Genomic DNA, 27,992 nt, shown 5'->3' with positions numbered 1-27,992 from the left:
GTTAAACAGCCATCACTAACATTGAGTGGCTGCTGCCAACATACTGACTCAAATCTCTAACCACTTTATTAAAAATTGGATGTAATAAATGTATCACTAGTCACTTTAAACAATGCCACTTTGTGTTTACATATCCTACATTACTCATCTGTTACTCATTACTCATGTATATACTGTACTCTATACCATCTACTGCATCTTGCCTATGCCGCACGGCCATCGCTCATCCATATATTTATATGTACATATTCTTATTCATTCCTTTACACTTGTGTGTATAAGGTAGTTGTTGTGAAATTGTTAGATTACTTGTTAGATATTACTGCACGGTCGGAACTAGAAGCACAAGCATTTCGCTGCACTCGCATTAACATCTGCTAACCATGTGTATGTAACCAATAAAATTTGATTTGAACCCCTAAGCCTAAAATAGCCTTTTTCATTGTTGGGACCTGCAAAATGTCCCCACTTGTCCGAATTGTCCTCGTTTTACTATCCTTGTGATGACTTCTGGTCCCCACAAGGATAATAAAACCAAACACACACACACACACACACACACACACACACACACACACACACACACACACACACACACACACACACACACACACACACACACACACACACACACACACACACACACAAACTGCTCCACTTCAGGGTTGAGACTGTTGGCCAGGTTGTTAAATCGAAACCAATTTAGTGCTGGAGTAAAACAGAGTGACTGGATCCAATTAGATTGGGAAGAGTAACACACAGATAGAGTGCTGTGTGTGTGTGTGTGTGTGTGTGTGTCTGTGTGTGACAGAGTGAGAGTGAGTTGCTAGCCTGAGGGTCTGAGTTATATTCTCACCCAGGAAAGAGTAGCAGACTAAGAGGCTAAATCAAGAGCTTTTAACTTCTATCATTCTATTTGTTCACTCTATTGATCAGTAGCTGGGCCAATTGAAATGAATTAACTCATGAACCTACTATTTATTAGAATGAATATGTCAACCCAATAGAGCCCCATAGTGGAGGTGTCATAATACCCATAAAACCTAGCGGTCAAAAAATGAAATGGTTCCAATCATTTTTTCCCAAAGGGGATTTTAAGGGGTTTGTTTCATGTAGGCTTACCCTGGCGTGACATTTTGATAACCATGTAAGTCTCTCTCAGACAAGGTGACTTTTTTTTCAATATATTCGGTTCTATTTACTCTCAGATTCAAAAATGATAATTAGCGTCGAAGTAGAATTCATGCAAACTACAAATCCCTGCAAGCTCCTGCACGCCATCTCTAGCTGAGACCTTTGCTAACAGGTATTGTGTCAATTTAAAACTTGCACAAGTCAGTTCACATAATTGCCCATTAAAGAAATGTAGCTAATTTATTCATTACTACATTTAGCTAACATTAGATAGTTAGTCCAGAGATTCTTACCTTTGCCTTGATTCTGAAGTCTCATCCAGATAATCATGGAATTTGTAGTTCTTTCTGATAGCCACATAAGCAGCTAATTATAATTTCATTTTGGGGGGTAAACACAGGTGAATATATTGATAAAAGTCACCGTGTCCTAGAGAGATTTACACAGTAATAAACACGTAAGCCTACACGAAACAGTGTTTCTAAAATCCCATGGAAAAAATGTATAGTGGAAAAATTATTGGAACCATTTCCCTGTTTGACCGCTAGGTGTTATGGGTATTGTGACCAATACTGTGGTACTCTATAGGGATGAATGAAACTAGAGATGAATCAGATTCAGGTTCATCAAGGTCATTTTTATTAGGGAACATCATAGGAAAAAAATATTTAAAAAAAAAATGCACAAGGTCCTCTACTCCGCCAAATAATCTACACATAAAACGGTCAACCGAATCGTTTCTAGTCATCTCTCCTCCTTCCAGGCCTTTTCTTCTCTGGACTTTATATTGCGATTGGCAACTTTCATAAATTAGGTGCATTACCACCACCAACCTCGTTCTCCTTTCAGTCACTCATGTGGATATAACCAATGACGAGATGGCACGTGGGTACCTGCTTCTATAAACCAATGAGGAGATGGGAGAGGCAGGACTTGCAGCACGATCTGGGTCACAAAAAGAATGGACTTCTATTTTAGCCCTTGGCAACGCAGACGCTCGTTGGCGCGCACGAGCAGTGTGGGTGCAACAATTGAATAATATAGATTTCTAAATTTATTTTGCAACGCTCGCACATGTGAGCAGTGTAGTCAGCCTGTAACCCTAATGAATTTGACCCTAACCCTAATTAATATGATCCTAACCCTAACCCTAATGAATATGACCCTAACCCCAATGAATATGACCCTAATGAATATGACCCTAACCCTAATGAATAAGACTTTAACCCTAATGAATATGACCCAAACCCTAAACCTAACCCTAATGAATATGACCCTAAACCCAACCCTAATGAATATGACCCTAAACCTAACCCTAATGAATATGACCCTAACCTTAATGAATATGACCCTGACCCTAAACCTAATGAATATGACCCTAAACCTAACCCTAATGAATATGACCCTAAACCTAACTCTAATGAATATGACCCTAACCCTAATGAATTTGATCCTAACCCTAATGAATATTACCCTAACCCTAATGACTATAACCCTAACCCTAATGAATATGACGCTAACCCTAATGAATATGACCCTAACCCTAAACCTAACCATAATGAATATGACTCTAATCCTAACCCTAATGAATATGGCCCTGGTACACAGATACAGGCCTATATCCAGATGTATTAGGATGAAATACGTACATATAGTATATTTGTATAGTAACTTACACAAAACAAAAGATAATGGCAGATTACAACTGTCAATGCTGACTGTAGAGTGTCAAGGTGAAGTTGGAGTGTAGAGGAGAACGTATAGCAGCAGCTCTCTAATCAGTTTCTCAACACATCAGAAACACCCCATGAGGTAGTCTCTCCTCCCTACCTCCCCCTCTAACCCCTTACCTCCCCTGCATACTCAGCAAGCTCTCTCACAAAGAACAAAAACTGCCTTTCAAAAAGTTCCCAGAAACACACAGACTTCATCTTTTATTGCCACTCAACATGGGCTGTTTGAAGTCAAGAGACACTTCACTCCCTCCTTAAAAAGTGCTTTCTTCTCAGCATATCCCCTCACTCTACACCCCTATCCTACCCCCTCCTACCCCCGTATGACTTTTATACTGGCACTTAGAGGCAGAATTAAGATGAAGACCTGTCAGAGTAAAAAAAACGTCAAGACCGGGAGGGGGGGCGGGGAGGGAGTGACAGAGTGATGAGAAAGAAGGGGGGAGAGGGGAGGAAGAGGGAGGGGAGAGAAAGGGAGAAGGGGAAGATGGAGGAAGGATAGTGGGATGATGAATGGGAAGAGAGGGGGGGAGGAAGGGAAGGGAGGATGATAGGAGAGAGAGGAAGAAGAGAGGGAGGAGGAAGAGAGGGAGGAGGAAGAGAGGGAGGAAGAAGAGAGGGAGGAGGAAGAGAGGGAGGATAAGAGAGAGAGGAAGAAGAGAGGGAGGAGGAAGAGAGGGAGGGAGAGAGAAGGAGAAGGGAGGATGATAGGAGAGAGTGGAAGAACAGAGGGAGAAGGAAGAGAGGGAGGGAAAGAGAGGAGGAGGAGGGAGGATGATAGGAGAGAGAGGAAGAAGAGAGGGTGGAGGAAGAGAGGGAGGGAAAGGGAGGAGAGGGAGGGAGGATGATAGGACAGAATAAGCAAGAATGCCTGGGCATTTTTGGAAAAGTTACCAGAAAGTTGCAGGCAACGAAAGGACTATGTAACCCACCTCATACCGTTAGAACTCTAGATCCTCCAACCGTTCCAAACCTCATGGACCCTGTCTGTCTGTCTGTCTGTCTGTCTGTCTGTCTGTCTGTCTGTCTGTCTGTCTGTCTGTCTGTCTGTCTGTCTGTCTGTCTGTCTGTCTGTCTGTCTGTCTGTCTGTCTGTCTGTCTGTCTGTCTGTCTGTCAGTCTGCACTGCAGCAGTCATTGTTGTGGCTGTGATCCATTTTGCAGGCTTTTCTGTTGTTGTTTATGTTCACTGTTCCCTAGAGCTTGGCAGCATGGTTTTATTAGGGACAGGGTCAGAAGGGTGCTCGGAGCAACGGGGAGAAGGAGGAAGAAGCAGGAGAGGATTATGGGAATTGTCTGCTTTATAAAGTGGCATTCCACTGTAATTGGACTGGGCTGTAGATCAGTGTGTGTTTACACATATATGCATAAACACACACACACACACACACACACACACACACACACACACACACACACACACACACACACACACACACACACACACACACACACACACACACACACACACACACACACACACACACACACACTCTTGATAAGGGGATCAGTGGGATCAAGGAGAAGATTGGTTCTGCCAGTAGCACTGCTGGAACCACTTAATAGAGTGCATTGTAGGTGGAGAAGGGCACGCTGGGTAATGTAGGTAATGATGTGATAGAAAGACAATTAGATGTAGTACAAGGGCTAGGGAGAATGAGAAAGAGAGAGATGAGAAAGAGGAGAGAGACACTGATATACACAGGGAGAGAACATGAAAAATTGGAGGAAAGAGCGATAAGAGAGAGGGAAAGCAAGCGAAGAGAGAGAAAGAAAGAAGAGAACATTCCAGATGTTTTTTTCCAGAGATAAATGAGGGGAGGAGGGGAGGAGTGGAAACATGTATCACTTTAGACCTGAAACTCACTACTAACACTAAGCCATACTTAAAGATGAGGTCACAATGTTTCCCTTAAAGACTGTTTTCCCACTCTCAACATCCTCAGTCTCACTCACTATACACACACATGAATACACAGGACCCCCCCCCACCACCACCACACACACATTTTCCACCAATAAAGTTCTGAGTTGAAAACTGGAACATCTGCTTTGATGGCCCGTTCTTTATTCTGTCTCAACCTCCCGCTGATGTTAGCACATTACTAGCCACTTCTGGAGTTTGAGACGGGACAGAGGGAGAGCAGGAAGCTGATTGGGTATTCAAACACTTCACTTATTTCAAAGTGTTTCCTTCCACCCACCACCAGGGTCTCAGAGGAACAGCAAACTGGCTCAGCTCCAGATGAAGCACTCTGGCTGGGCTCTCCCGGGAGCCTATCCCCTCTGAGCTGCAGATGTTCCGGAGGTATTGACCCAGGAGGAATATTATGGAGGGAAGAGATGCTGAAGAGGGAATCTGACAGATCATAAAAACACAACAAGACCACACCGGAGTCGCGACAGCTCCTGACATAGACAAACACACACGCATACAGATACACAGATACACACACACACACACACGCACGCACGCACACACACACACATGTAATGAATGGGTACAACATACTGAAAACACATGGCCTTTCTACCACAGCTAGACCAGACAGCTACCAACCTCAACCACACACACTCAGGCGTGGTCACACACACACTTGCACCCATCTACCCACCCACCCATTTGAAGTAAAATTCTGAAGTGAAGGCAGCAGACATGTGAAGTAGATAATACATTCAATTCCTGGCAAAAGCAATGATTTGGAACACATCGTATATGACCGTATACCAGATTCTACTGTGGGGATAAAAATAGACTCACCTTTGGATGATGCTCCCAGGTCACATGACCAGAGGCTGAGGGAGAGCAGAACCAGGAAGCGGAGATTTCTCATGACGCACTCCTCTGGATACACACACACCTCGACTGCTACCTGGGAGAGAGGGAGGGAGAGGGTGAGAGAGAGAGAAAGCGAGAGAGAGAGAAACAAGGGGAGGAATGGATATGAGGTTGGAAGGAGGGAGAGAGGAGATGGAGAGAGATATAGAGGAAAGGGAGGTGGAGAGGGAGAGAGTCAACATAAAAAATGACAGTACTTGATATGAGAGCACATTGTAAGAAACAGGCAGTACACACAGAGAGACCACACAACCACTTACACTCAACTAATATTAAGTCAGCTGGTTGTATTGGTGTTGAACCACCAGTGTTGCAGGGAATAGGTTTGGATTTCTGAACTTTAAATGTTATTCATCATTAGTTGTAATAGAGAAATGAGGGGTGCCATAGCCGAGGGGCTACACCAGAGGTTAATGTTTACCTGTAGGAGGAAAGTATATAGTGGGTGCAATTCATCTTGGAATGTACTGAGTGTAGGGAAGCGATCACGTGGCAGGCATTGATAAGGGGAGAAAACCATGGATTAGTGATGAAGGGTGTCGAGGTCAGGTCACGTTAAGGGAGAAAGAAAAGTTTATGGCCTGTATCACTTAGTTTCCTGCCTAGCAATAAAGATACAATGTTTGTTCAGATGTGTAGGAGGAGACTGCATAGGAGAAAGGGTTAAATATCAGTGCTTGTGTGAACAATGTTGTTGTCAAATGCAGCTGTATTGATCCTCTGGGAAGAATAAACTTGGTTAAGCTTTCATAGTGTCCGTTGAGTTTGTACTCTGAAAATTAGAACCAACAGTGTTGCAGGAATTAGTTGTATTGGTATTGAACCAACAGTGCTGCAGGAACTAGTTGTATTGGTGTTGAAACAACAGTGCTGCAGGAACTAGTTGTATTGGTGTTGAAACAACAGTGCTGCAGGAACTAGTTGTATTGGTGTTGAACCAACAGTGCTGCAGGAACTAGTTGTATTGGTGTTGAACCAACAGTGCTGCAGGAAGTTGTGTATTGGTGTTGAACCAACAGTGTTGCAGGAATTAGTTGTATTGGTGTTGAACCAACAGTGTTGCAGGAACTAGTTGTCTTGGTGTTGAAACAACAGGGCTGCAGGAATTAGTTGTATTGGTGTTGAACCAACAGTGCTGCAGGAACTAGTTGTATTGGTGTTGAAACAACAGTGCTGCAGGAACTAGTTGTGTTGGTGTTGAACCAACAGTGCTGCAGGAACTAGTTGTATTGGTGTTGAACCAACAGTGCTGCAGGAACTAGTTGTATTGGTGTTGAACCAACAGTGCTGCAGGAACTAGTTGTATTGGTGTTGAACCAACAGTGTTGCAGGAATTAGTTGTATTGGTGTTGAAACAACAGTGCTGCAGGAACTAGTTGTATTGGTGTTGAAACAACAGTGCTGCAGGAACTAGTTGTATTGGTGTTGAACCAACAGTGTTGCAGGAACTAGTGGTATTGGTGTTGAAACAACAGTGTTGCAGGAACTAGTTGTATTGGTGTTGAACCAACAGTGCTGCAGGAACTAGTTGTATTGGTGTTGAAACAACAGTGTTGCAGGAATTAGTTGTATTGGTGTTGAAACAACAGTGTTGCAGGAATTAGTTGTATTGGTGTTGAAACAACAGTGCTGCAGGAACTAGTTGTATTGGCGTTGAACCAACAGTGTTGCAGAAACTGGTTGTATTGGTTTTGAACCAATAGTGTTGCAGGAACTGGTTGTATTGGTTTTGAACCAACAGTGCTGCAGGAACTAGTTGTATTGGTGTTGAAACAACAGTGTTGCAGGAATTAGTTGTATTGGTGTTGAACCAACAGTGTTGCAGGTTTGAATCCCACATCGAGCCAAAATGAGCTACCATATTCATAGAAAACTGTCCTTGGGGGCCTCCTGAGTGGTGCAGCGGTCTAAGGCACTGCATCACAGTGCTTGAGGCGTCACTACAGGCGTCACTTGAGCGTGGTTTGGCAGGTCAAGTTTCAGAGGACGCGTTGGGGAGTCGCAGCGATGAGACAAGATCGAAATTGGATCGCAATTGGATATCACAAAAAATTGGGGAGAAAAAGTGGGTAAAATAGAAGAAAAAATGTAAATATATATATAAAAACTGTCCTGATTATCATAATAGCTAAGAGCTGATGTGTTAAAGATGAGGTTGAAAAGGTGATTAGGTACAGTATATGTATATTAATTAGCTAACTGACGGCTAGTATTCATATGGGAGAAATGTCACTCAATGTAGTCTGATGATCCTCATTATAGTGTCCATCTGGACCTGACCAGCTGTGACTGGATACTGACACACACCAAAACACACACACACACACACACACACACACACACACACACACACACACACACACACACACACACACACACACAAGCACAGACTCATAAAAATAAACCTGCATAAACAAACGCTATACACGCATGAAAGTACAAAGAAGAAGAAGAAGAAATGCAGAAAGGCAAAAACACACAAACAACTTAGTGTACATCTGGGGAGTATTTCACTGGAGCCACGACAGCGTTACAGCCAACCACCAGCGCCAGATGGTCACATGTGGCCTGACAACAGCACACACAAACACACACACACACACACACTTGTGCCTTTCTAACACATCAACTATATTGCCCTTTAGGCTCAGCTGGAGAAGATCAGTTATAACGATTTTGAAAGTGTAGCTTGTCCCCTGACAGACACAGGCAGCCTCAGTAACGATTACTTACACACACATACCACTCCTATGTTTCCAGGTACAGCAAACCCCTGAAGACAGACAGAAACACAGACTGGGAGTCTTTACCCACCTATCCAGGACAAGGAATTACCCACAAACCCCTGGGTCATAGTATGACTCTGTTTTGAATTCCAATCTGTCTTGATTTAGACTACCTACATCTCAAAAGACACCCTCGAGTTCCCCATACAGTGCACTAGTCTTGACCAGAACCCTAGGTGGGGTCATGTAGGAGAAGAGTCTGAGTCCTCCAGAGAAGAACTAACTAGCTGCAAGGCGATGAAAGAACATAATATATGTCTATTCCTGATAATTTAGGGCCAACTTGAGACCCATCCAACCGCCTGCATAACTCTAACTTTTGTCAGACATAAAGCATTGATGTCAACGGGATAGCCTATTCAGGATAGATCTATTCATAAAAATGAAAAAGTATGAGCACATCCCAAGTTATCTCACATCAACACCATTATCCCAGACACCCTGGACCCACTCCAATTCGTTTACCGCCCCAACAGATCTCTTTCTTTCTTCTCTCAGAGTATGTTCTAACAGCTGGCTATAACAGATAAAGGCTGTATTAGCTGTTCAGGAGGGACTGGCTCTCTGTCTGTGGAGGAAACACAGGACAACAGGAGAGGAGGGGAAAAAGACAGCTTTGAAAGTCACCTAAGACACACTCAGACAGACTGACGGACAGACACACCACCCCCACACACACACACACACGACTGGTGAGTGTCAACCTTAACCATTGAGTAACATTTAATATAATATTACAATATATAATTTGTGTGTAATAACATCAATACAGGTGCTGTATAATGATGTTGTACTGTTGGTATAGGATGTGTGTGACAAGTGCATTAGTGTGTGTCTGTGTCTATGCGTCTGCTGTGTGTAAACTGCAGCTACTCTTGGAAGGTCTTCGGTCACATGCCCACCTCACTGAGTGACTGCCCAATCACAGGACTTATCCCTCTCAGACACTGAGGAGTGGACTTGGTGCTGTGCTATGAAAACAACCTCAAATCCATTCTGTAGGGTCAGGTCCCTAAAGGCTAAGACCAACACACACATACACACACACAACTGCCTCCCCAACACACACACAAACACACACTTGGACCTCATTCAACCCAGTCTGTGCTTAATAGGCTAAGCATTCATGTGGTTCAGACCTGTTGCAACATGGGACATGGAATGAAGGCAGACAGAGTAACTAAATATAATGTATGTCCTTAGGCTAAAGTAGTCTCTCCAAATATTCACTGACCCAGGTTAAGCCAAGATTGGAACAAATTCAAATAGAGACAGTATTCAAAGGATGAGTAATTTAATAAACAGTGACAAGTCGTTACTATATCTCCTCTGGGCTGCGTTCAAAAAGTGAAGTTATCATGAGTGTTCATAATGAGAAGCCAAAGCAGAAGGAACATTGCCTTACAGTTACAGTTTAAAGAGATTGAACGGTACTTTGACAACTAGTAAGTGTTTTTTAAACTTCCCGCTTAGGTCTGGATATGTTAATGTGCAGTTCATACATGCATAATCTATGAGCAGAATTACTGTGCAGCGCCATTTTCGCTACATTTTCCCCCACGTGCACTAGCCCTAGTAATTTGAGATTCAGCCAATGAGCTTCAGCCCTCGTCATTTGAGTGATTGCTAGTAAAAGCCTGCCCACCGTTATCCAATGAGGTGCAGGGCGGGCCCAACGGCTCAATGGACACAGCAGAGCAAGAGAGAGCAATGACTTGATGCACATATGTGACATAGTACACAATTTTCAGGGACCACTTTCGGCTCTCAAGCACTACTTTCGACTGGCTGAAATTATACAAACATTCGACAGTGCATCTTTAATAGTTCTATCAAGTAACTATTGGGTCAGGGAAATGCTCTGTAAATATCACATTCTGTCTTAAATTGCACTTTGAACTGCAAGGATTTTGTGAACAATTGTTTTGAGAATTTTGCAGCCTTTGCATAGTCTAACAAACATACATTTTACATTATTTTTATATTTTAGTCATTTAGCAGACACTCTTATCCAGAGCAACTTACAGTAGTGAATGCATACATTTCATACATTATGTTTTATTTCATGCATTTTTTTTTTTTTGTACTGGCCCCCCGTGGGAATCGAACCCACAACCCTGGCATTGCACACACCATGCTGGCGTTGCAAACACCATGCTCTACCAACTGAGCCACAGGGAAGATAGACATATCTACGGGTCCCGACAGAGATCATTGCAGCACAGTTGGCATTTTTCATACTGCTGTTGGATTGTTGTTCAGACAGTCAACTTTGGGATAAAAAAACATTTTTGTTGTCCAGCAAATTATTTGGAAATGGTCATCTTTCTGCTTTATATGCCTTAGTCTACTGCATTAAAGGGACATCTTTGCTGCATTATTCACACACACTCAGAATTCACTGCTTCAAGTTAAGTAGCCTACCTTTTCTCTCCTAGTTGGGTGTGTGAGGTCAAGTGCGCCTAGTACCTATATATGTGGTCTTAATGAAATAGAGTAGGCTGCCTATGCACTGGCTGACAATCACGTGGCAGTGATCTTTCCAAGGCAATGAAATAAAATGTTATTAGACTATAGTTTACTACGTGTCTGCAAATAAATATTGATCATGTAAAGAAGTGGAGGCCATGGGAAGTAGGGGTGCTGAGGGTCCTGGAACCCCCCCTCCCTGAAAAATCTGAATAAAAAATATATTATATAAAACTAATTTCTTCACAAAAGCAGTGCACTGGGCCTTCACTAGTCCTATTAGCGGACCGATATAGCCGTCTGTAGCACTGGACCAACATGTTTTCCTTTCAATAAATATTGATGACCCATTTATTTGTCTCTGCCTGCAAATTGTCCTCCTTAAAGATAGGCTATATCCTACATGCTAATCATCCTCCTAAAAGGTAGGCTATATATCCTACATGCTAATCATCCTCCTAAAAGGTAGGCTATATATCCTACATGCTAATCATCCTCCTAAAAGGTAGGCTATATCCTACATGCTAATCATCCTCCTAAAAGGTAGGCTATATCCTACATGCTAATCATCCTCCTAAAAGGTAGACTATATCATACATGCTAATGATCCTCCTAAAAGGTAGGCTATATCCTACATGCTAATCATCCTCCTAAAAGGTAGGCTATATCCTACATGCTAATCGTCCTCCTAAAAGGTAGGCTATATCCTACATGCTAATCGTCCTCCTAAAAGGTAGGCTATATTCTACATGCTAATCGTCCTCCTAAAAGGTAGGCTATATCCTACATGCTAATCATCCTCCTAAAAGGTAGGCTATATACTACATGCTAATCATCCTCCTAAAAGGTAGGCTATATCCTACATGCTAATCATCCTCCTAAAAGGTAGGCTATATCCTACATGCTAATGATCCTCCTAAAAGGTAGGCTATATCCTACATGCTAATCGTCCTCCTAAAAGGTAGGCTATATCCTACATGCTAATCATCCTCCTAAAAGGTAGGCTGTATACTATTCGCAAAACGTAGCTCTAGAGAAAGTGCAAGTATCGCTCTCATCATTCTTGCTGCTTCAAGTTCATTAGCCATTTAAGCCAGTGAGATCAGGCGTGTGTGGTATCAATTAAATAGAGTAGGCTATAGCCTATGCATGGGCACTGGGCAGTTATCTTTCCAAGGAAATGTGCTTCCTAAATAAGATTAGGTTATAGTTTACGTCACTGCCTAGAAATAAATATTGATCGCTCATATTTGTCTCCATCTGAATAAATATTAAGTAGCTCAAGAGAAAGTGCAAGTCTCTCGAACTGTGCTCTCTTCAAACTACAGCCCAGTAATACACATAGCCTAATATAATGGGCCACGTGATATTTTCTGGCCATTTAACCTATTTCTAGGCCTCCCGAGAGGCGCAGCGGTCTAAGGCACTGCATTACAGTGCTTGATCCGTCACTACAGATCCGGGTTCGAACCCGGGCCGTGTCGCAGCCGGCCGTGACAGGGAGACCCATGAGGTGGCCCAACAATTGGCCCAGCGTTATCCCGGGTTAGGGGAGGGTTTGCACGCTAACACGGTCGCCAGTTGTACGGTGTTTCCTCTGACACATTGGTGCGACTGGCTTCCAGGTTAAGCAAGCACTGTGTCAAGACGTAGTGCGGTTTGGCAGGGTTGTGTTTCGGAGGACGCATGGCTCTCAACCTTCGCCTCTCCCGAGTCTGTTCGGGAGTTGCAGCGATGGGACAAGATTGTAACAACTAATTGGTGAGAAAAAGGGGTAAAACTAAAAAAGAAAATCATAAAAGTATAAAATGTTTGTGTGCGTGTAAAAATGGTTGCTGTAATTGAAGTCTACCACATGGGCCTACCGTCACCCCTCTACTTCTAGGCCTGCAGAATAAGCTAGATTTTTGCTAGAACTCATGGTCTGTCTCTAATTTTCAACTCATGTGTAACATGTACTCTTTTAGGTTGGCTGACATCACATTTACACATGTTTTCCATTGCATTGTTCAACCTCAAGGGAAGGGTTTGCGGATTGACTAAACCGTTGATATTTGAAAAGGCCAAAGCACTACAGCCAACCAATGCAGGAGAGGAATAATACAGACTGGTCTCATAGACTATACTTAACATAGTAAACGAAAATCGGGGCCACTCAAATTAGTATGACATGTTACGTTTGGTATGGTTACATAAGATAGAAGGTTACTTAAGGCAAAATCAAAAGGATATAACCCAAACATCTAGCAACCCAAAGGTTGTGTGTTCGAATCACATCATGGACAACTTTATAATTTTAGCTAATTAGCAACTTTGCAACTACTTACTACATTTGAGCTACTTTGCAACTATTTAGCATTTAGCATTATTTAGCTAACCTTTCCCCTAAACTTAACCCTTTTAGCCAACCTTTCCCCTAACCTAAACCATTTTAGCTAACCCTTCCCCTACCCTTTAACCTAACTCCTAACCTTACACATGACCTGAAGAACTAACCCCAAACCCTAGGGCTGAAGTTTATATCATACAAAATGTAACACATAATTTATGTACAGAATAATGTGAAATGCTCTGAGACCACGTTGGAATATGGGAGAAATATATAGGCTCTTATCTCTCAATGCTGACACCTGGCACGCTTCCAATGTGAGTTAATTCTAGAAGTAACAGATAATCAGGTGCTTCAAGGCAGTACAAAAAACATAGTGGACATTATAGAAATCCATTCTATCCCTGTAAAGATTCAGCATTTTGGTTGAGCTGCGTATAATTGGTTACCCATATGAGATTGGTGAACATACAAATGTAAGATCTTAATTTGATCAACCTGTTGCATGAGAACTTTCCAGTTTGACATTTTAGATGTGATTGTCCCTTTAAAAAATGTATCAACCCCTACAAAAATGTCCATGAATCACAATCCACATAATAATTCAAATGTCCTGTTGCTGCAGGATTATTTTCCTGCTGTAATAAAATGGCTCAAATTAAAATACTGTATCTGTAGTAGGCCTATCATGTTACATCAAAGTTTGGCGTTCAAAAACACACGTCTCTGAATGCAGAGATATTTATTATCCCTTGGGCATAAAGCAAGGGCAGCCACCATGTGAAACTAGACTAAACGAGAAAGCCAGCTGTGACCTATGCGCACTTTTCAACCAAATCTATCCGAGGATGAAGCTGCCACTACACAATCAGCTACATTCAGTTTTGCTTTCCCCTCATATTGTAAGGGTACTGTATATTGAATATTGCGTGCGCCAACAGTCCCACTTGGTAGCCGACTAAACTCAACTCCACGATTTATGGTGGGGTTGAGGGGCGACTATTGTGCGCGGACTGGAGCACCGGACGTCACATACAATGACGCTTTTTTGAAAGAATATTCTTTGAGTGCTGAAATCAATAGATGTACATAAAAAGCTTCAGTTCGCCCACACTAGTCGCCGCTCAACTCCATGGTAAATCGTGGAGTTGAGTTTAATCGGCTACCCACTTGGTTAACCACTTCAGTCAGAACATGTGAAGTTGCTTGTAGCCTAATTGCTGTCAGAAAGTTGTTCGTTACACAATCACATAAAAAGCTAGAGTGTAAAGGCAAGCCGATTAAATTGTTTAGATTCTAAACACCTCAACGTTTAGTAGACTATGGTTAATTATAAATATATGTTGCTATTCTAATAGCTACAGCAAGTCCTCAGGCCATATGACTGAAGAGTAGAAAACAGATATGAAATGCAGACCAGATAACAATATTTGCATTGTAGGCCTATCGGTAAAGAGCTATGAGTAGCCTAGGTGAGACATGCGCTTTTGACAAAAATGACTTTCTTCAGCGCAACTGCAATCGATAAAAAACGGTTATCCATACTTACAGCTATTGTTAGATCCCCGCAGTTACGACAACATTAATCCAAAATCTACAGTAGTCTATATGCTGCTGAGGCAGGTAAAAACCCTTTTGCTGCTGTCCCGTTGTAATCCACACTGTTCTCTCCCTTCAATACTTTTTCTGCTGGAGCCTTCTTACCAGGGAAAATAAAAAGTTCCTGCCGGAGTGATCATGTCCAACTTCTTTCCCCTCCCCTCTTTCTGCTGGCTGTTGTTTGAAAAAAGTTGATTCTCTCTCTCTTTCTCAATTCAATTCTCTCTCTCTCTCTCTCTCTCTCTCTCTCACAACCCAGTCTCGTTTTCTCTGGGACATCCTCCAGTTAGAACGAGTAGTGACATCACCTGGTCCAGTGTTGGAAAATGAGCCGCGAGCATACCCCTCTCTCCCTCCCCTCCCTGCCTATTTCCTTTTACCCCCCTACTTTACTCTCAGCCAGGTCACCCCTGATACAAGTCAGTACAGCTCTCCCTCTCTCCGTCTCTCACAAGTCGGGGTCCGTTTGATTAATCTCTGTAAACTACTCACGTTCTGCCGCCGTGGTCGACTATCCGTCACAAGATAAGGCACCGTCATTGCTATAGTTAGGCCTAAAGCTACTCTGTCTCTTCACTCAAAGTAATGTGGCGTAGATACAACTGTTTTATAAACACAATTTATATACAATGTTAACAATTGTATCTGCAAAACATGCAGGTATGTGCGTTCTGTTATTGTTGTAATTAAAAAATGATACATTATATCATCATCTTCATCACCAATCTTCAATTAAATCATTTGAATGATTGTCAGATGAGTCCAGCTGCAGCCATGACTGGTTTTATCACCAGCAAATAATATAATGCCCCTTTACCTGGCCATTCACAATGAATGGCTCATCTTTATGGTCATATCAATCTAATTTGTATTGATTGTAAATCCCATAAATAAATAAAGAAACAGGCAAGTAGATGCAATTAAGTAACTTGTTGTTCTCTTGGCGTCCTTGTTATGTTGGGAGTTGTTGGCAACCTCTTGGCACGCACACAAGGACACGCACACACGCACACACACACACACACACACACACACACACACACACACACACACACACACACACACACACACACACACACACACACACACACACACACACACACGCACGCGCGCACACGCACACGCACACGCACACACACATGCATAATGAATACTCTGCCTCTGTAATCTCATGTAGCCAGTTTCCCTGATCCACACTATCGGACAGTGAATGTCATCGATCAGGAAGCAGACACATCTATTTGTAGACTTCATAGTGAGGGGCTTGTTTCCTTACTACACTGTTCTGTACAAGAGAAGAATCAAAGTGGAACAATCTAGATTGGGACAGAGAGAAAGTGAAAGAGGGATAGATACACTGAAAGACAGAAAGAGAGGGAGGCAGACAAAGGGATGGAGGGTCACAAAGAGGGCAAGATGAAGGGGATAGCGGGAGATAAATAAACAAGGGTAGAGAGACAGAAAGAGAGGGAGGCAGACAGAAAGAGACATAGAGAGAAAATAAATAGAGAGCAAAAGAAAGAGACAGAGAAAGAGAAGGAAAGCAATGTATAAGAAAGATGCAATTACATTGGAGAGTAGTAGTGTGTATTATAGATAAGAGAATGTGTATTCAGTAGCAGTAGACTCCTGAAACCCAGCCATACAGCGGTCCAGAGAACAGATTCTACTGAGATCCAGCCATACAGCGGACTAGAGAACATATTCTATTAAAACCCAGCCATACAGCGGTCCAGAGAACAGATTCTACTGAGATCCAGCCATACAGCGGTCCAGAGTACAGATTCTATTAAAACCCAGCCATACAGCGGTCCAGAGTACAGATTCTATTAAAACCCAGCCATACAGCGGTCCAGAGAACAGATTCTATTAAAACCCAGCCATACAGCGGTCCAGAGAACAGATTCTACTGAGATCCAGCCATACAGGGTCCAGAGAACAGATTCTACTGAGATCCAGCCATACAGTGGTCCAGAGAACAGATTCTACTGAGATCCAGCCATACAGCGGTCCAGAGAACAGATTCTATTAAAACCCAGCCATACAGCGGTCCAGAGAACAGATTCTACTGAGATCCAGCCATACAGCGGTCCAGAGAACAGATTCTATTAAAACCCCGCCATACAGCGGTCCAGAGAACAGATTCTATTAAAACCCAGCCACACAGCGGTCCAGAGAACAGATTCTACTAAGACCCAGCCATACAGCGGTCCAGAGAACAGATTCTACTGAAACGCAGCCATACAGCGGTCCAGAGAACAGATTCTACTGAGACCCAGCTATACAGCAGTCCAGAGAACAGATTATTCCACCTTTTTTTCCCTGGATAGAAGAAAATCTAACTTCCTAAGCACATTCTCTCTCTTTTTCCATTCTCCCTCAACCTCTCCCCTTTAGCTTTCTCTATCACACATAGATATGTAAGTGTGAGCACAGTGTGAGCATACACACACACACACACACACACACACACACACACACACACACACACACACACACACACACACACACACACACACACACACACACACACACACACACACACACACACACACACACACACACACACACACACATTTGTTTTATCATCCTTGTGGGCACCAAACAATTGATTCCCATTCAAAATCCTATTTTCCCTAACCCCTAACCCTAATACGATATAGATGTTGTCATATACAGTGGGGGAAAAAAGTATTTGATCCCCTGCTGATTTTGTACGTTTGCCTACTGACAAAGAAATGATCAGTCTATAATTGTAATGGTAGGTTTATTTGAACAGTGAGAGACAGAATAAAAACAAAAATATAGAGAAAAACGCATGTCAAAAATGTTATAAATTGATTTGCATTTTAATGAGGGAAATAAGTATTTGACCCCCTCTCAATCAGAAAGATTTCTGGCTCCCTGGTGTCTTTTATACAGGTAACGAGCTGAGATTAGGAGCACACTCTTAAAGGGAGTGCTCCTAACCACAGCTTGTTACATGTAAAAAAGACACCTGTCCACAGAAGCAATCAATCAATCAGATTCCAAACTCTCCACCATGGCCAAGACCAAAGAGCTCTCCAAGGATGTCAGGGACAAGATTGTAGACCTACACAAGGCTGGAATAGGCTACAAGACCATCGCCAAGCAGCTTGGTGAGAAGGTGACAATATTTGGTGCGATTATTCGCAAATGGAAGAAACACAAAAGAACTATCAATATCCCTCGGCCTGGGGCTCCATGCAAGATCTCACCTCGTGGGGTTGCAATGATCATGAGAACGGTGAGGAATCAGCCCAGAACTACACGGGAGGATCTTGTCAATGATCTCAAGGCAGCTGGGACCATAGTCACCAAGAAAACAATTGGTAATACACTACGCCGTGAAGGACTGAAATCCTGCAGCGCCCGCAAGGTCCCCCTGCTCAAGAATACATATACATGCCCGTCTGAAGTTTGCCAATGAACATCTGAATGATTCAGAGGACAACTGGTGAAAATGTTGTGATCAGATGAGACCAAAATGGAGCTCTTTGGCATCAGCTCAACTCGCCGTGTTTGGAGGAGGAGGAATGCTGCCTATGACCCCAAGAACACCATCTCCACCGTCAAACATGGAGGTGGAAACATTATGCTTTGGGGGTGTTTTTCTGCTAAGGGGACAGGACAACTTCACCACATCATTTGACGGGGCCATGTACTGTCAAATCTTGGGTGAGAACCTCCTTCCCTCAGCCAGGGCATTGATATGGGTCGTGGATGGATATTCCAGCATGACAATGACCCAAAACACATGGACAAGGCAACAAAGGAGTGGCTCAAGAAGAAGCACATTAAGGTCCTGGAGTGGCCTAGCCAGTCTCTAGACCTTAATCCCATAGAAAATCTGTGGAGGGAGAAAAATCTGTTGAAGGTTCAAGTTGCCAAACGTCAGCCTCGAAACCTTAATGACTTGGAGAAGATCTGCAAAGAGGAGTGGGACAAAATCCCTCCTGAGATGTGTGCAAACTTGGTGGCCAACTACAAGAAACATCTGACCTCTGTGATTGCCAACAAGGGTTTTGCCACCAAGTACTAAGTCATGTTTTGCAGGGGGGGTCAAATACTTATTTCCCTCATTAAAATGCAAATCAATTTATAACATTTTTGACATGCGTTTTTCTGGATTTTTTTGTTGTTATTCTGTCTCTCACTGTTCAAATAAACCTACCATTAAAATTATAGACTGATCATTTCTTTGTAAGTGGGCAAACATACAAAATCAGCAGAGGATCAAATACTTTTCCCCCCACTGTAATCCAGGGCTAGGAACGGGTTTCAGAGGACTTGGCCCTGACTCTGTGGCTATAAAAGGAACTGACATGTTTAAGACAATAACTTTGGATCATTTCCTTTTCAGACTGTTTTTATTGGTTATCTAGACCACATTCTGGCATCAGAGATGATGTGTGTGTGTGTTATTTATTTGGTAGGTTTAAATGGCCCTATATTCCCCGTATAGTGCACTACTTTTGACCATAGCCTAGGACCATATAGTGTACTATACAGGGGATAGGGTACCATTTCGGAGACTTTCCTCTGTGCCTTTCCAACCCTAAATCAGTTAGACTCAAATGGCTGCAAGTGGCCCTCCACCGCATGAGGGACCCTTTGGTATTACACTCACCCAGACTCACAGTAATTAAGTGAATTAAATAGGCAATCAAGTTTAATCAGTCTATAGTACCTCTGAGTGCTCATCCTGCTTTTTCCAATTGCCACCATGATTTCCAAAAAAAGTTTCCCTAAGACAACAAAGAAATGCTATCAGCTGGAGACTGAGTAAAGACCTCATGGTCCCTATAGGTCACATGGTATTGGACCAATAAACTGTCTGGGAATCAGAGGACATCATGTTAACACCTCTAGGGGGCACTCCAGGATAGAACACAGCATTCTGTGTGTCGTCTGCCTCGCTCTGACACTTTGTTTCTTTCTCTGTCTCTCTCCCCCCCCTTTTTTGTACAATTCAAAGGGCTTTATTGTCATGGGAAACATGTTTACATTGCCAAAGCAAGTGAAATAGATAATAAACAAAAGTTAATTTTTTTTTTTTTTTTAAAGGAACAGTGAACATTACACTCACAAAGGTTTCAAAGTAACCGAATCTTGCTGCTTTGATGTGTAATGAACACAGGGGGAGACAGTTAGCTGGATTCAAGCGCAGGGCGCAGCAGGTGTTTATTGCAAAGGACCACAGGAGGAGACAGGTAGCTGGGTCCAGGGGCAGGCAGAAGGTCATACACAGGGGGTCCGAAAGGGCAACAGTACAGGCAAGGAAAAGACTAGTAACGTAGTCCAGGAGATCAGGCAATAGGTAACAGGAAATCCGATAGGCTAAAGTACAGGCAGGGAATAGGCAAAAGGCGTCGTTAGTGAGGCAGGCAAAAACTATCATACACGGGAGGAGTAAATCACAGGAAAAACAGAGCTCTGAAAGACGTATGTCACAAAATAAACAATACCTCACAGTGATGGGGTGCAAAGAACTGAACTAAATAGTGTGTGATAATGACATACAGGTGTGTGAACAGGTGATTAGAATTCAGGTGATTGGGATCTGGAGAGTGAGCTGCATTCAGGGGATCTAGGTGTTTCAGGGTATGAGTTGGAAGCAGACGTTACAGTACCCCCCCCTCCACGGGCAGCACTTGACGGCCTAGGAAGCTGAGCAGGGGGCCTCCCCCGGGGGCGTGGAGCTGGGCGGTCAGGATGGTTATGGTGGAAAGCCAGGATCATGGCTGGGTTGAGGATGTCCTGGGCGGGGACCCTGGATAGTTCTTTGGGTCCGTACCCCTCCCAATCCACCAGGTAGTTGATGCAACCACCCAGGCGCTTGGAGTCAAGGAGGGCTTGGACAGAATAAGCCGGTGCACTGCCGACGTCAAAGGAGGGGGTGCACCGAGGTGCGCCACAGAAGGATGGAGAGGGCTGTACCTCACAGGCTTGAGAAGGGACACATGGAAGGATGAGGATATCCGGTAATGGTGGGGCAACTGGAGACAGTAGGTGACAGGATTGATGCGGTGTGTTATTTTGAAGGGACCAATGAGCCGGGGACTGAACTTTTTACAAGGGTCACAAAGCTGGATGTCCCGGGTAGAGAGCCACACACGTTGCCCAGGGTGGAAGAGTGGAATAGGTCGTTGAAACCGGTCCGCGAACCGTTTCTGGGAGAGGGAAGCTTGATGGATGTGCGGTCTCCCAAACCTGCTCGGCTCCGTTGAAACCACTCATCAACGGCAGGCACAGTTACGGGCTCTGTCTCCCATGGGAACACGGGGGGGTTGGTATTCGAGGACACACTGAAAAGGAGTGAGATGGAGTGAGGAATACACCAGGGAGTTCTGTGCGTATTCGCCCAGGCTAGATAGCGACTCCAATCGTGTGGTTGGTGGGTGCAGTGTTGGCGAAGGTACTTCCCTATTTCCTGATTCCGGCATTCCACCGTCTGTTGGTTTGGGGATGGATAGGCTGACGGAGACCCCCAGTCGGTCGCAGAAGGATCGCCACACCCTGGAGACAAACTGGGGTCCCCAATCCAAAACTATGTCTTCCGGGATCCCATACAGACGAAACATCTGTTGGAACATGCACTCGGCCATTTCCATGACATTAGGTAGATGCGGAAGGGGGATGAGTCGGCACATCTTGGAGAACCGGTCCACTACAACTAAAATAGTCGTGAAGCCCGAGGAGTCTGGCAGATCCGTGAGGAAATCCATGGCGATGTGGGACCAGTGAAGTTGACAGTGAAGTTGAAGCGGGTGAAGAAGAGTGCCCAGCGAGCATGTCTGGGGTTGAGTCTCTTAGCACTTCTTAAGTACTCCAAATTGCGGTGGTCGGTAAAGACAAGGAACAGGTGATGAGCTCCCTCTAACCAGTGGCGCCACTCTTCAATAGCCAGCTTAATGGCGAGGAGCTCTCAGTTCCCGACATCATAGTTCCTCTCAGCGGGTGACAGTTTCTTGGAAAAGACCTCAGATGCATCCACCTCCAGAACAAAAGCAAGGGTAGGATCTGGCTGCCTAAGGATGGGTGCAGAGGTGAAGAGGCATTTCAAGGTCTCAAATGCAGTAAGGGCGGTGTCGGTCCATTGGAGGTACCAGTTTATTTGACTGGTGAGAGCAGAGAGAGGAGCGGTTGTGCTGCTGCAGTTTTGGATGAACCAGCAGTAGTAGTTGGAGAATCCTAGGAAAAGTTGTAGTTCCTTTATGGTGGTATGTTTGGGCCAGTTAAGCACGGCCATGTCTTTGTCTTCATCCATGTTGACCAATCCTGGTGTCAGTTCGAACCCTAGGAAGGTTACCGTAGTAACGTGAAAGGCACTCTTCTCAGCCTTGACATAAAGATGATGGTCCTGTAACCATTGGAGGACCTGTTGCACATGCTGTACGTATTCTGCAAGGGAGTGAGAGTAGATCAATATATCGTCAATATACACGATGAGGAACTGGTTGATCATGTCCTGGAAAAGTTAATCCATGAAGGACTGGAAGACTGCGGGAGCATTTGTGAGACCGTAGGGCATAACCAGGTCTTCGTAGTGAGCCCTAGCGGTGGTGAACGCTGTCTTCCACTCATCCCCACTTCGGATACGGACCAGGTTGTAAGCACTACGTAGGTCCAGTTTGGAGTAGATGGTAGCCTGTCCATCTTGTTCTAGTGTGGCCGGAATCAGAGGGAAGCAACTCCTGATGGTAAGGTCGTTGAGGGGCCGGTAATCTATGCAGGGACGGAGACTACCATCCTTTTTTTTACAAAAAAATAAACTGGATGTACCCGAAGATGTGGATGGACGGATGAATCCCATGTTGAGAGCCTCTTCTATATATGTGTCCATAGCCTCATTCTCTGGGATGGACAAGGGGTAGATCGGACCCTTAGGGTGCGATGCCCCATGAAGGAGGTCGATCGCGCAGTCCTCCGGGCAATGAGGGGGCAGAATGGATGCCTTTTTCTTGCTGAAGACACTCAGGAAATGGACATATACAGGTGGGATGTGGTTGGGAATGCCAGACTCCGATCCTTCTATAGAGATGGCTCGACAAGGTAGACTGAAGCAGTTCTTAAAACAGGCGGGAGACCATGACAGCAGTTCCCCTTGCCGCCAGGAGATGGCAGGGTCATGAAGACTTAGCCAGGGATGACTGAGGATGAGGGGTTCTTTTGGTGAAGACACCATTAACTGAATGACCAGAGAGTGAAGGAGGCCAATCTGAAGGGTGATACTTTTGGTCATGTGAGTCACAAGAATCAAATCAAATTTATTTATATAGCCCTTCTTACATCAGCTGATATCTCAAAGTGCTGTACAGAAACCCAGCCTAAAACCCCAAACAGCAAGCAATGCAGGTGTAGAAGCACGGTGGCTAGGAAAAACTCCCTAGAAAGGCCAAAACCTAGGAAGAAACCTAGAGAGGAACCAGGCTATGAGGGGTGGCCAGTCCTCTTCTGGCTGTGCCGGGTGGAGAATATAACAGCACATGGCCAAGATGTTCAAATGTTCATAAATGACCAGCATTGTCAAATAATAATAATCATAGTAGTTGTCGAGGGTGTAAAAAGTCAGTAACACAAGAGTAAGTGTCAGTTAGCTTTTTCATAGCCGATCTTTGAGAGTATGTCTACCGCTCCTGCTGTCTCTAGAGAGTTGAAAACAGCAGGTCTGGGACAGGTAGCACGTCCGGTGAACAGGTCAGGTTTCCATAGCCGCAGGCAGAACAGTTGGAACTGGAGCAGCAGCACGGCCAGGTGAACTGGGGACAGCAAGGAGTCATCAGGCCAGGTAGTCCTGAGGCATAGTCCTAGGGCTCAGGTCCTCCGAGAGAGAGAGAGAGAGAGAGAGAAAGAAAGAAAGAAAGAAAGAAAGAAAGAAAGAAAGAAAGAAAGAAAGAAAGAAAGAAAGAAAGAAAGAAAGAAAGAAAGAAAGAGAGAAAGAGAGAATTAGAGAGAGCATATTTAAATTCACACAGGACACCGGAAAAGACAAGAGAAATACTCCAGATGTGACAGACTGACCCTAGCCCCCCCGACACATAAACTACTGCAGCATAAATACTGGAGGCTGAGACAGGAGGGGTCAGGAGGGGTCAGGAGACACTGTGGCCCCATCCGATGAAACCCCCGGACAGGGCCAAACAGGTAGGATATAACCCCACCCACTTTGCCAAAGCACAGCCCCCACACCACTGGAGGGATATATCCAACCACCAACCTACTATCCCGAGACAAGGCCGAGTATAGCCCACAAAGATCTCCGCCACGGCACAACCCAAAGGGGGGCGCCAACCCAGACAGGAAGACCACGTCAGTGACTCAACCCACTCAAGTGACGCACCCCTCCCAGGGACGGCATGGAAGAACACCAGTAAGCCAGTGACTCAGCCCCTGTAATAGGGGTAGAGGCAGAGAATCCCAGTGGAGAGAGGGGAAACCGACCAGGCAGAGACAGCAAGGGCGGTTCGTTGCTCCAGCCTTTCCGTTCACCTTCACACCCCTGGGCCAGACTACACTTAATCATAGGACCTACTGAAGAGATGTGTCTTCAGAAAATACTTAAAGGTTGAGACTGAGTCTGCGTCTCTCACATGGGTAGGCAGACTATTCCATAAAAATTGAGCTCTATAGGAGAAAGCCCTGCCTCCAGCTGTTTGCTTATAAATTCTAGGAACAATTAGGAGGCCCGCATCTTGTGACCGTAGCGTACGTGTAGGTATGTACGGCAGGACCAAAATTGGAAAGATAGGTATGAGCAAGCCCATGTAATGCTTTGTAGGTCAGCAGTAAAACCTTGAAATCCGCCATTGCCTTAACAGGAAGCCAGTGTAGGGATACTAGCACTGAAGTAAAATGATCACGTTTTTTGGTTCTAGTCAGGATTCTAGCAGCCGTATTTAGCACTAACTGAAGTTTATTTAGTGCTTTATCTGGGTAGCCGGAAGGTAGAGCATTGCAGTAGTCCAACCTAGAAGTAACAAAGGCATGGATTAATTTTTCTGCGTCATTTATGGACAGAAAGTTTCTGATTTTTGCAATGTTACGTAGATGGAAAAAAGCTGTCCTTGCAACAGTCTTGATATGTTCTTCAAAAGAGAGATCAGGGTCCAGAGTAACGCCGAGGTCCTTCACAGTTTTATTTGAGACGACTGTACAACCATCCAGATTAATTGTCAGATTCAACAGAAGATCTCTTTGTTTCTTGGGACCTAGAACAAGCATCTCTGTTTTGTCCGAGTTTAAAAGTAGAAAGTTTGCAGCCATCCACTTCCTTATGTCTGAAACACAGGCTTCTAGCGAGGGCAATTTTGGGGCTTCACCATGTTTCATTGAAATGTGCAGCTGTGTGTCATCCGCATAGCAGTGAAATTTTACATTATGTGTTTTCGAATGACATCCCCAAGAGGTAAAATATATAGTGAAAACAATAGTGGTCCTAAAATGGAACCTTGAGGAACACCGAAATTTACAGTTGATTTGTCAGAGGACAAACCATTCACAGAGACAAACTGATATCTTTCCGACAGATAAGATCTAAACCAGGCCAGAACTTGTCCATGTAGACCAATTTGGGTTTCCAATCTCTCCAAAAGAATGTGGTGATCGATGGTATCAAAAGCAGCACTAAGATCTAGGAGCACGAGGACAGATGCAGAGCCTCGGTCTGACGTCATTAAAAGGTAATTTACCACCTTCACAAGTGCAGTCTCAGTGCTATGATGGGGTCTAAAACCAGACTGAAGCATTTCGTATACATTGTTTGTCTTCAGGAAGGCAGTGAGTTGCTGCTTTTTCAATTTTTTTTGAGAGGAATGGAAGATTCGATATAGGCCGATAGTTTTTTATATTTTCTGGGTCAAGGTTTGGCTTTTTCAAGAGAGGCTTTATTACTGACACTTTTAGTGAGTTTGGTAGACATCCGGTGGATAGAGAGCCGTTTATTATGTTCAACATAGGAGGGCCAAGCACAGGAAGCAGCTCTTTCAATAGTTTAGTTGGAATAGGGTCCAGTATGCAGCTTGAAGGTTTAGAGGCCATGATTATTTTCATCATTATGTCAAGAGATATAGTACTAAAACACTTTAGTGTCTCCCTTGATCCTAGGTCCTGAAAGAGTTGTGCAGACTCAGGACAACGGAGCTTTGGAGGAATACGCAGATTTAAAGAGGAGTCCGTAATTTGCTTTCTAATGATCATGATCTTTTCCTCAAAGAAGTTCATGAATTTATTACTGCTGAAGTGAAAGCCATCCTCTCTTGGGGAATGCTGCTTTTTAGTTAGCTTTGCGACAGTATCAAAAAGAAATTTAGGATTGTTCTTATTTTCCTCAATTAAGTTGGAAAAATAGGATGATCGAGCAGCAGTGAGGGCTCTTCGATACTGCACGGTACTGTCTTTCCAAGCTAGTCGGAAGACTTCCGGTTTGGTGTGGCGCCATTTCCGTTCCAATTTTCTGGAAGCTTGCTTCAGAGCTCGTGTATTTTCTGTATACCAGGGAGCTAGTTTCTTATGACAAATGTTTTTAGGGGTGCAACTGCATCTAGGGTATTGCGCAAAGTTAAATTGAGTTCCTCAGTTAGGTGGTTAACTGATTTTTGTCCTCTGATGTCCTTGGGTAGGCAGAGGGAGTCTGGAAGGGCATCAAGGAATCTTTGGGTTGTCTGAGAATTTATAGCACGACTTTTGATGCTCCTTGGTTGGGGTCTGAGCAGATTATTTGTTGCGATTGCAAACGTAATAAAATGGTGGTCCGATAGTCCAGGATTATGAGGAAAAACATTAAAATCCACAACATTTATTCCACAGGACAAAACTAGGTCCAGAGTATGACTGAGACAGTGAGTAGGTCCTCGACATGTTGGACAAAACCCACTGAGTCGATGATGGCTCCGGAAGCCTTTTGGAGTGGGTCTGTGTACTTTTCCATGTGAATATTAAAGTCACCAAAAATTAGAATATTATCTGCTGTAACTGCAATGTCCGATAGGAATTCAGGGAACTCAGTGAGGAACGCTGTATATGGACCAGGTGGCCTGTAAACAGTAGCTATAAAAAGTGATTGAGTTGGCTGCATAGATTTCATGACTAGAAGCTCAAAAGACGAAAACGTCTTTGTTTTTGTTTTTTGTAAATTGAAATTTGCTATCGTAAATGTTAGCAACACCTCTGCCTTTGCGGGATGCACAGGGGATATGGTCACTAGTGTTACCAGGAGGTGAGGCCTCATTTAACACAGTAAATTCATCAGGCTTAAGCCATGTTTCAGTCAGGCCAATCACAAGATTATGATCAGTGATTAGTTCATTGACTATAACTGCCTTTGAAGTGAGGGATCTAACATTAAGTAGCCCTATTTTGTGATGTGAGGTATCACGATCTCTTTCAATAATGGCAGGAATGGAGGAGGTCTTTATTCTAGTGAGATTGCAAAGGCGAACACCGCCATCTTTAATTTTGCCCAACCTAGGTCGAGGCACAGACACGGTCTCAATGGGGATAGCTGAGCTGACTACGTTGACTGTGCTAGTGGCAGACTCCACTAAGCTGGCAGGCTGGCTAACAGCCTGCTGCTTGGCCTGCACCCTATCTCATTGTGGAGCTAGAGGAGTTAGAGCCCTGTCTATGTTCGTAGATAAGATGAGAGCACCCATCCAGCTAGGATGGAGTCCGTCACTCCTCAACAGGCCAGGCTTGGTTCTGTTTGTGGGGAGTCCCAGAAAGAGGGCCAATCATCTACAAATTCTATCTTTTGGGAGGGGCAGAAAACAGTTTTCAACCAGCGATTGAGTTGTGAGACTCTGCTGTAGAGCTCATCACTCCACCTAACTGGGAGGGGGTCAGAGACAATTAATCAATGCCGACATCTTTTTTGCTGATTTACACACTGAAGCTATGTTGCGCTTGGTGACCTTTGACTGTTTCATCCTAACATCGTTGGTGCCGACGTGGATAACAATATCTTTATACTCTCTACACTCGCCAATTTTAGCTTTAGCCAGCACCGTCTTTAAATTAGCCTTAACGTCGGTAGCCCTGCCCCCTGGTAAACAGTGTATGATCGCTGGATGATTCGTTTTAAGT

At 44.0% G+C, this 27,992-nt stretch overlaps 2 protein-coding genes across 7 annotated transcripts in view; both read right to left on the bottom strand.

Moving 5' to 3' along the window:
* The window catches only part of LOC106588839 (collagen alpha-1(XVI) chain-like), a 117,280-nt gene extending 102,087 nt beyond the window's left edge, over positions 1–15,193 (bottom strand). For 2 of the 6 annotated variants that reach the window (XM_045709603.1, XM_014178315.2), the window contains exons 1-2: positions 14,839–15,193; positions 5,628–5,739 (exon numbers count right to left, since the gene is read on the bottom strand). In XM_045709603.1, the coding sequence (XP_045565559.1) occupies positions 5,628–5,700 (73 nt within the window). In that variant the 5' untranslated portion in view covers positions 5,701–5,739; positions 14,839–15,193. The remainder of the gene's footprint in view (positions 1–5,627; positions 5,740–14,838) is intronic. The other 4 variants (XM_014178312.2, XM_045709604.1, XM_014178313.2 and 1 more) reach the window with 3 other exon arrangements.
* Positions 15,194–21,837: 6,644 nt separating this feature from the next.
* On the bottom strand, positions 21,838–22,377 carry LOC106588833 (uncharacterized mitochondrial protein AtMg00860-like). Its single transcript, XM_014178303.1, has one exon. The coding sequence runs from the start codon at positions 22,375–22,377 to the stop codon at positions 21,838–21,840; it is 540 nt and encodes a 179-aa protein (XP_014033778.1).
* Between the last annotated feature and the right edge of the window lie 5,615 nt (positions 22,378–27,992).

This window comes from Salmo salar, chromosome ssa27 (genome assembly GCF_905237065.1).
Source record: "Salmo salar chromosome ssa27, Ssal_v3.1, whole genome shotgun sequence".
Taxonomy (NCBI): domain Eukaryota; kingdom Metazoa; phylum Chordata; class Actinopteri; order Salmoniformes; family Salmonidae; genus Salmo; species Salmo salar.
The sequence above is the reverse complement of the archived record's forward strand: the minus strand, read 5'-3'. Positions and strand labels throughout refer to the sequence as shown.

Coding starts and splice junctions, on each gene's coding strand:
- LOC106588833 (XM_014178303.1), bottom strand. CDS start 22,377: ATGATCAACCAGTTCCTCATCGTGTATATTGACGATATATTGATCTAC.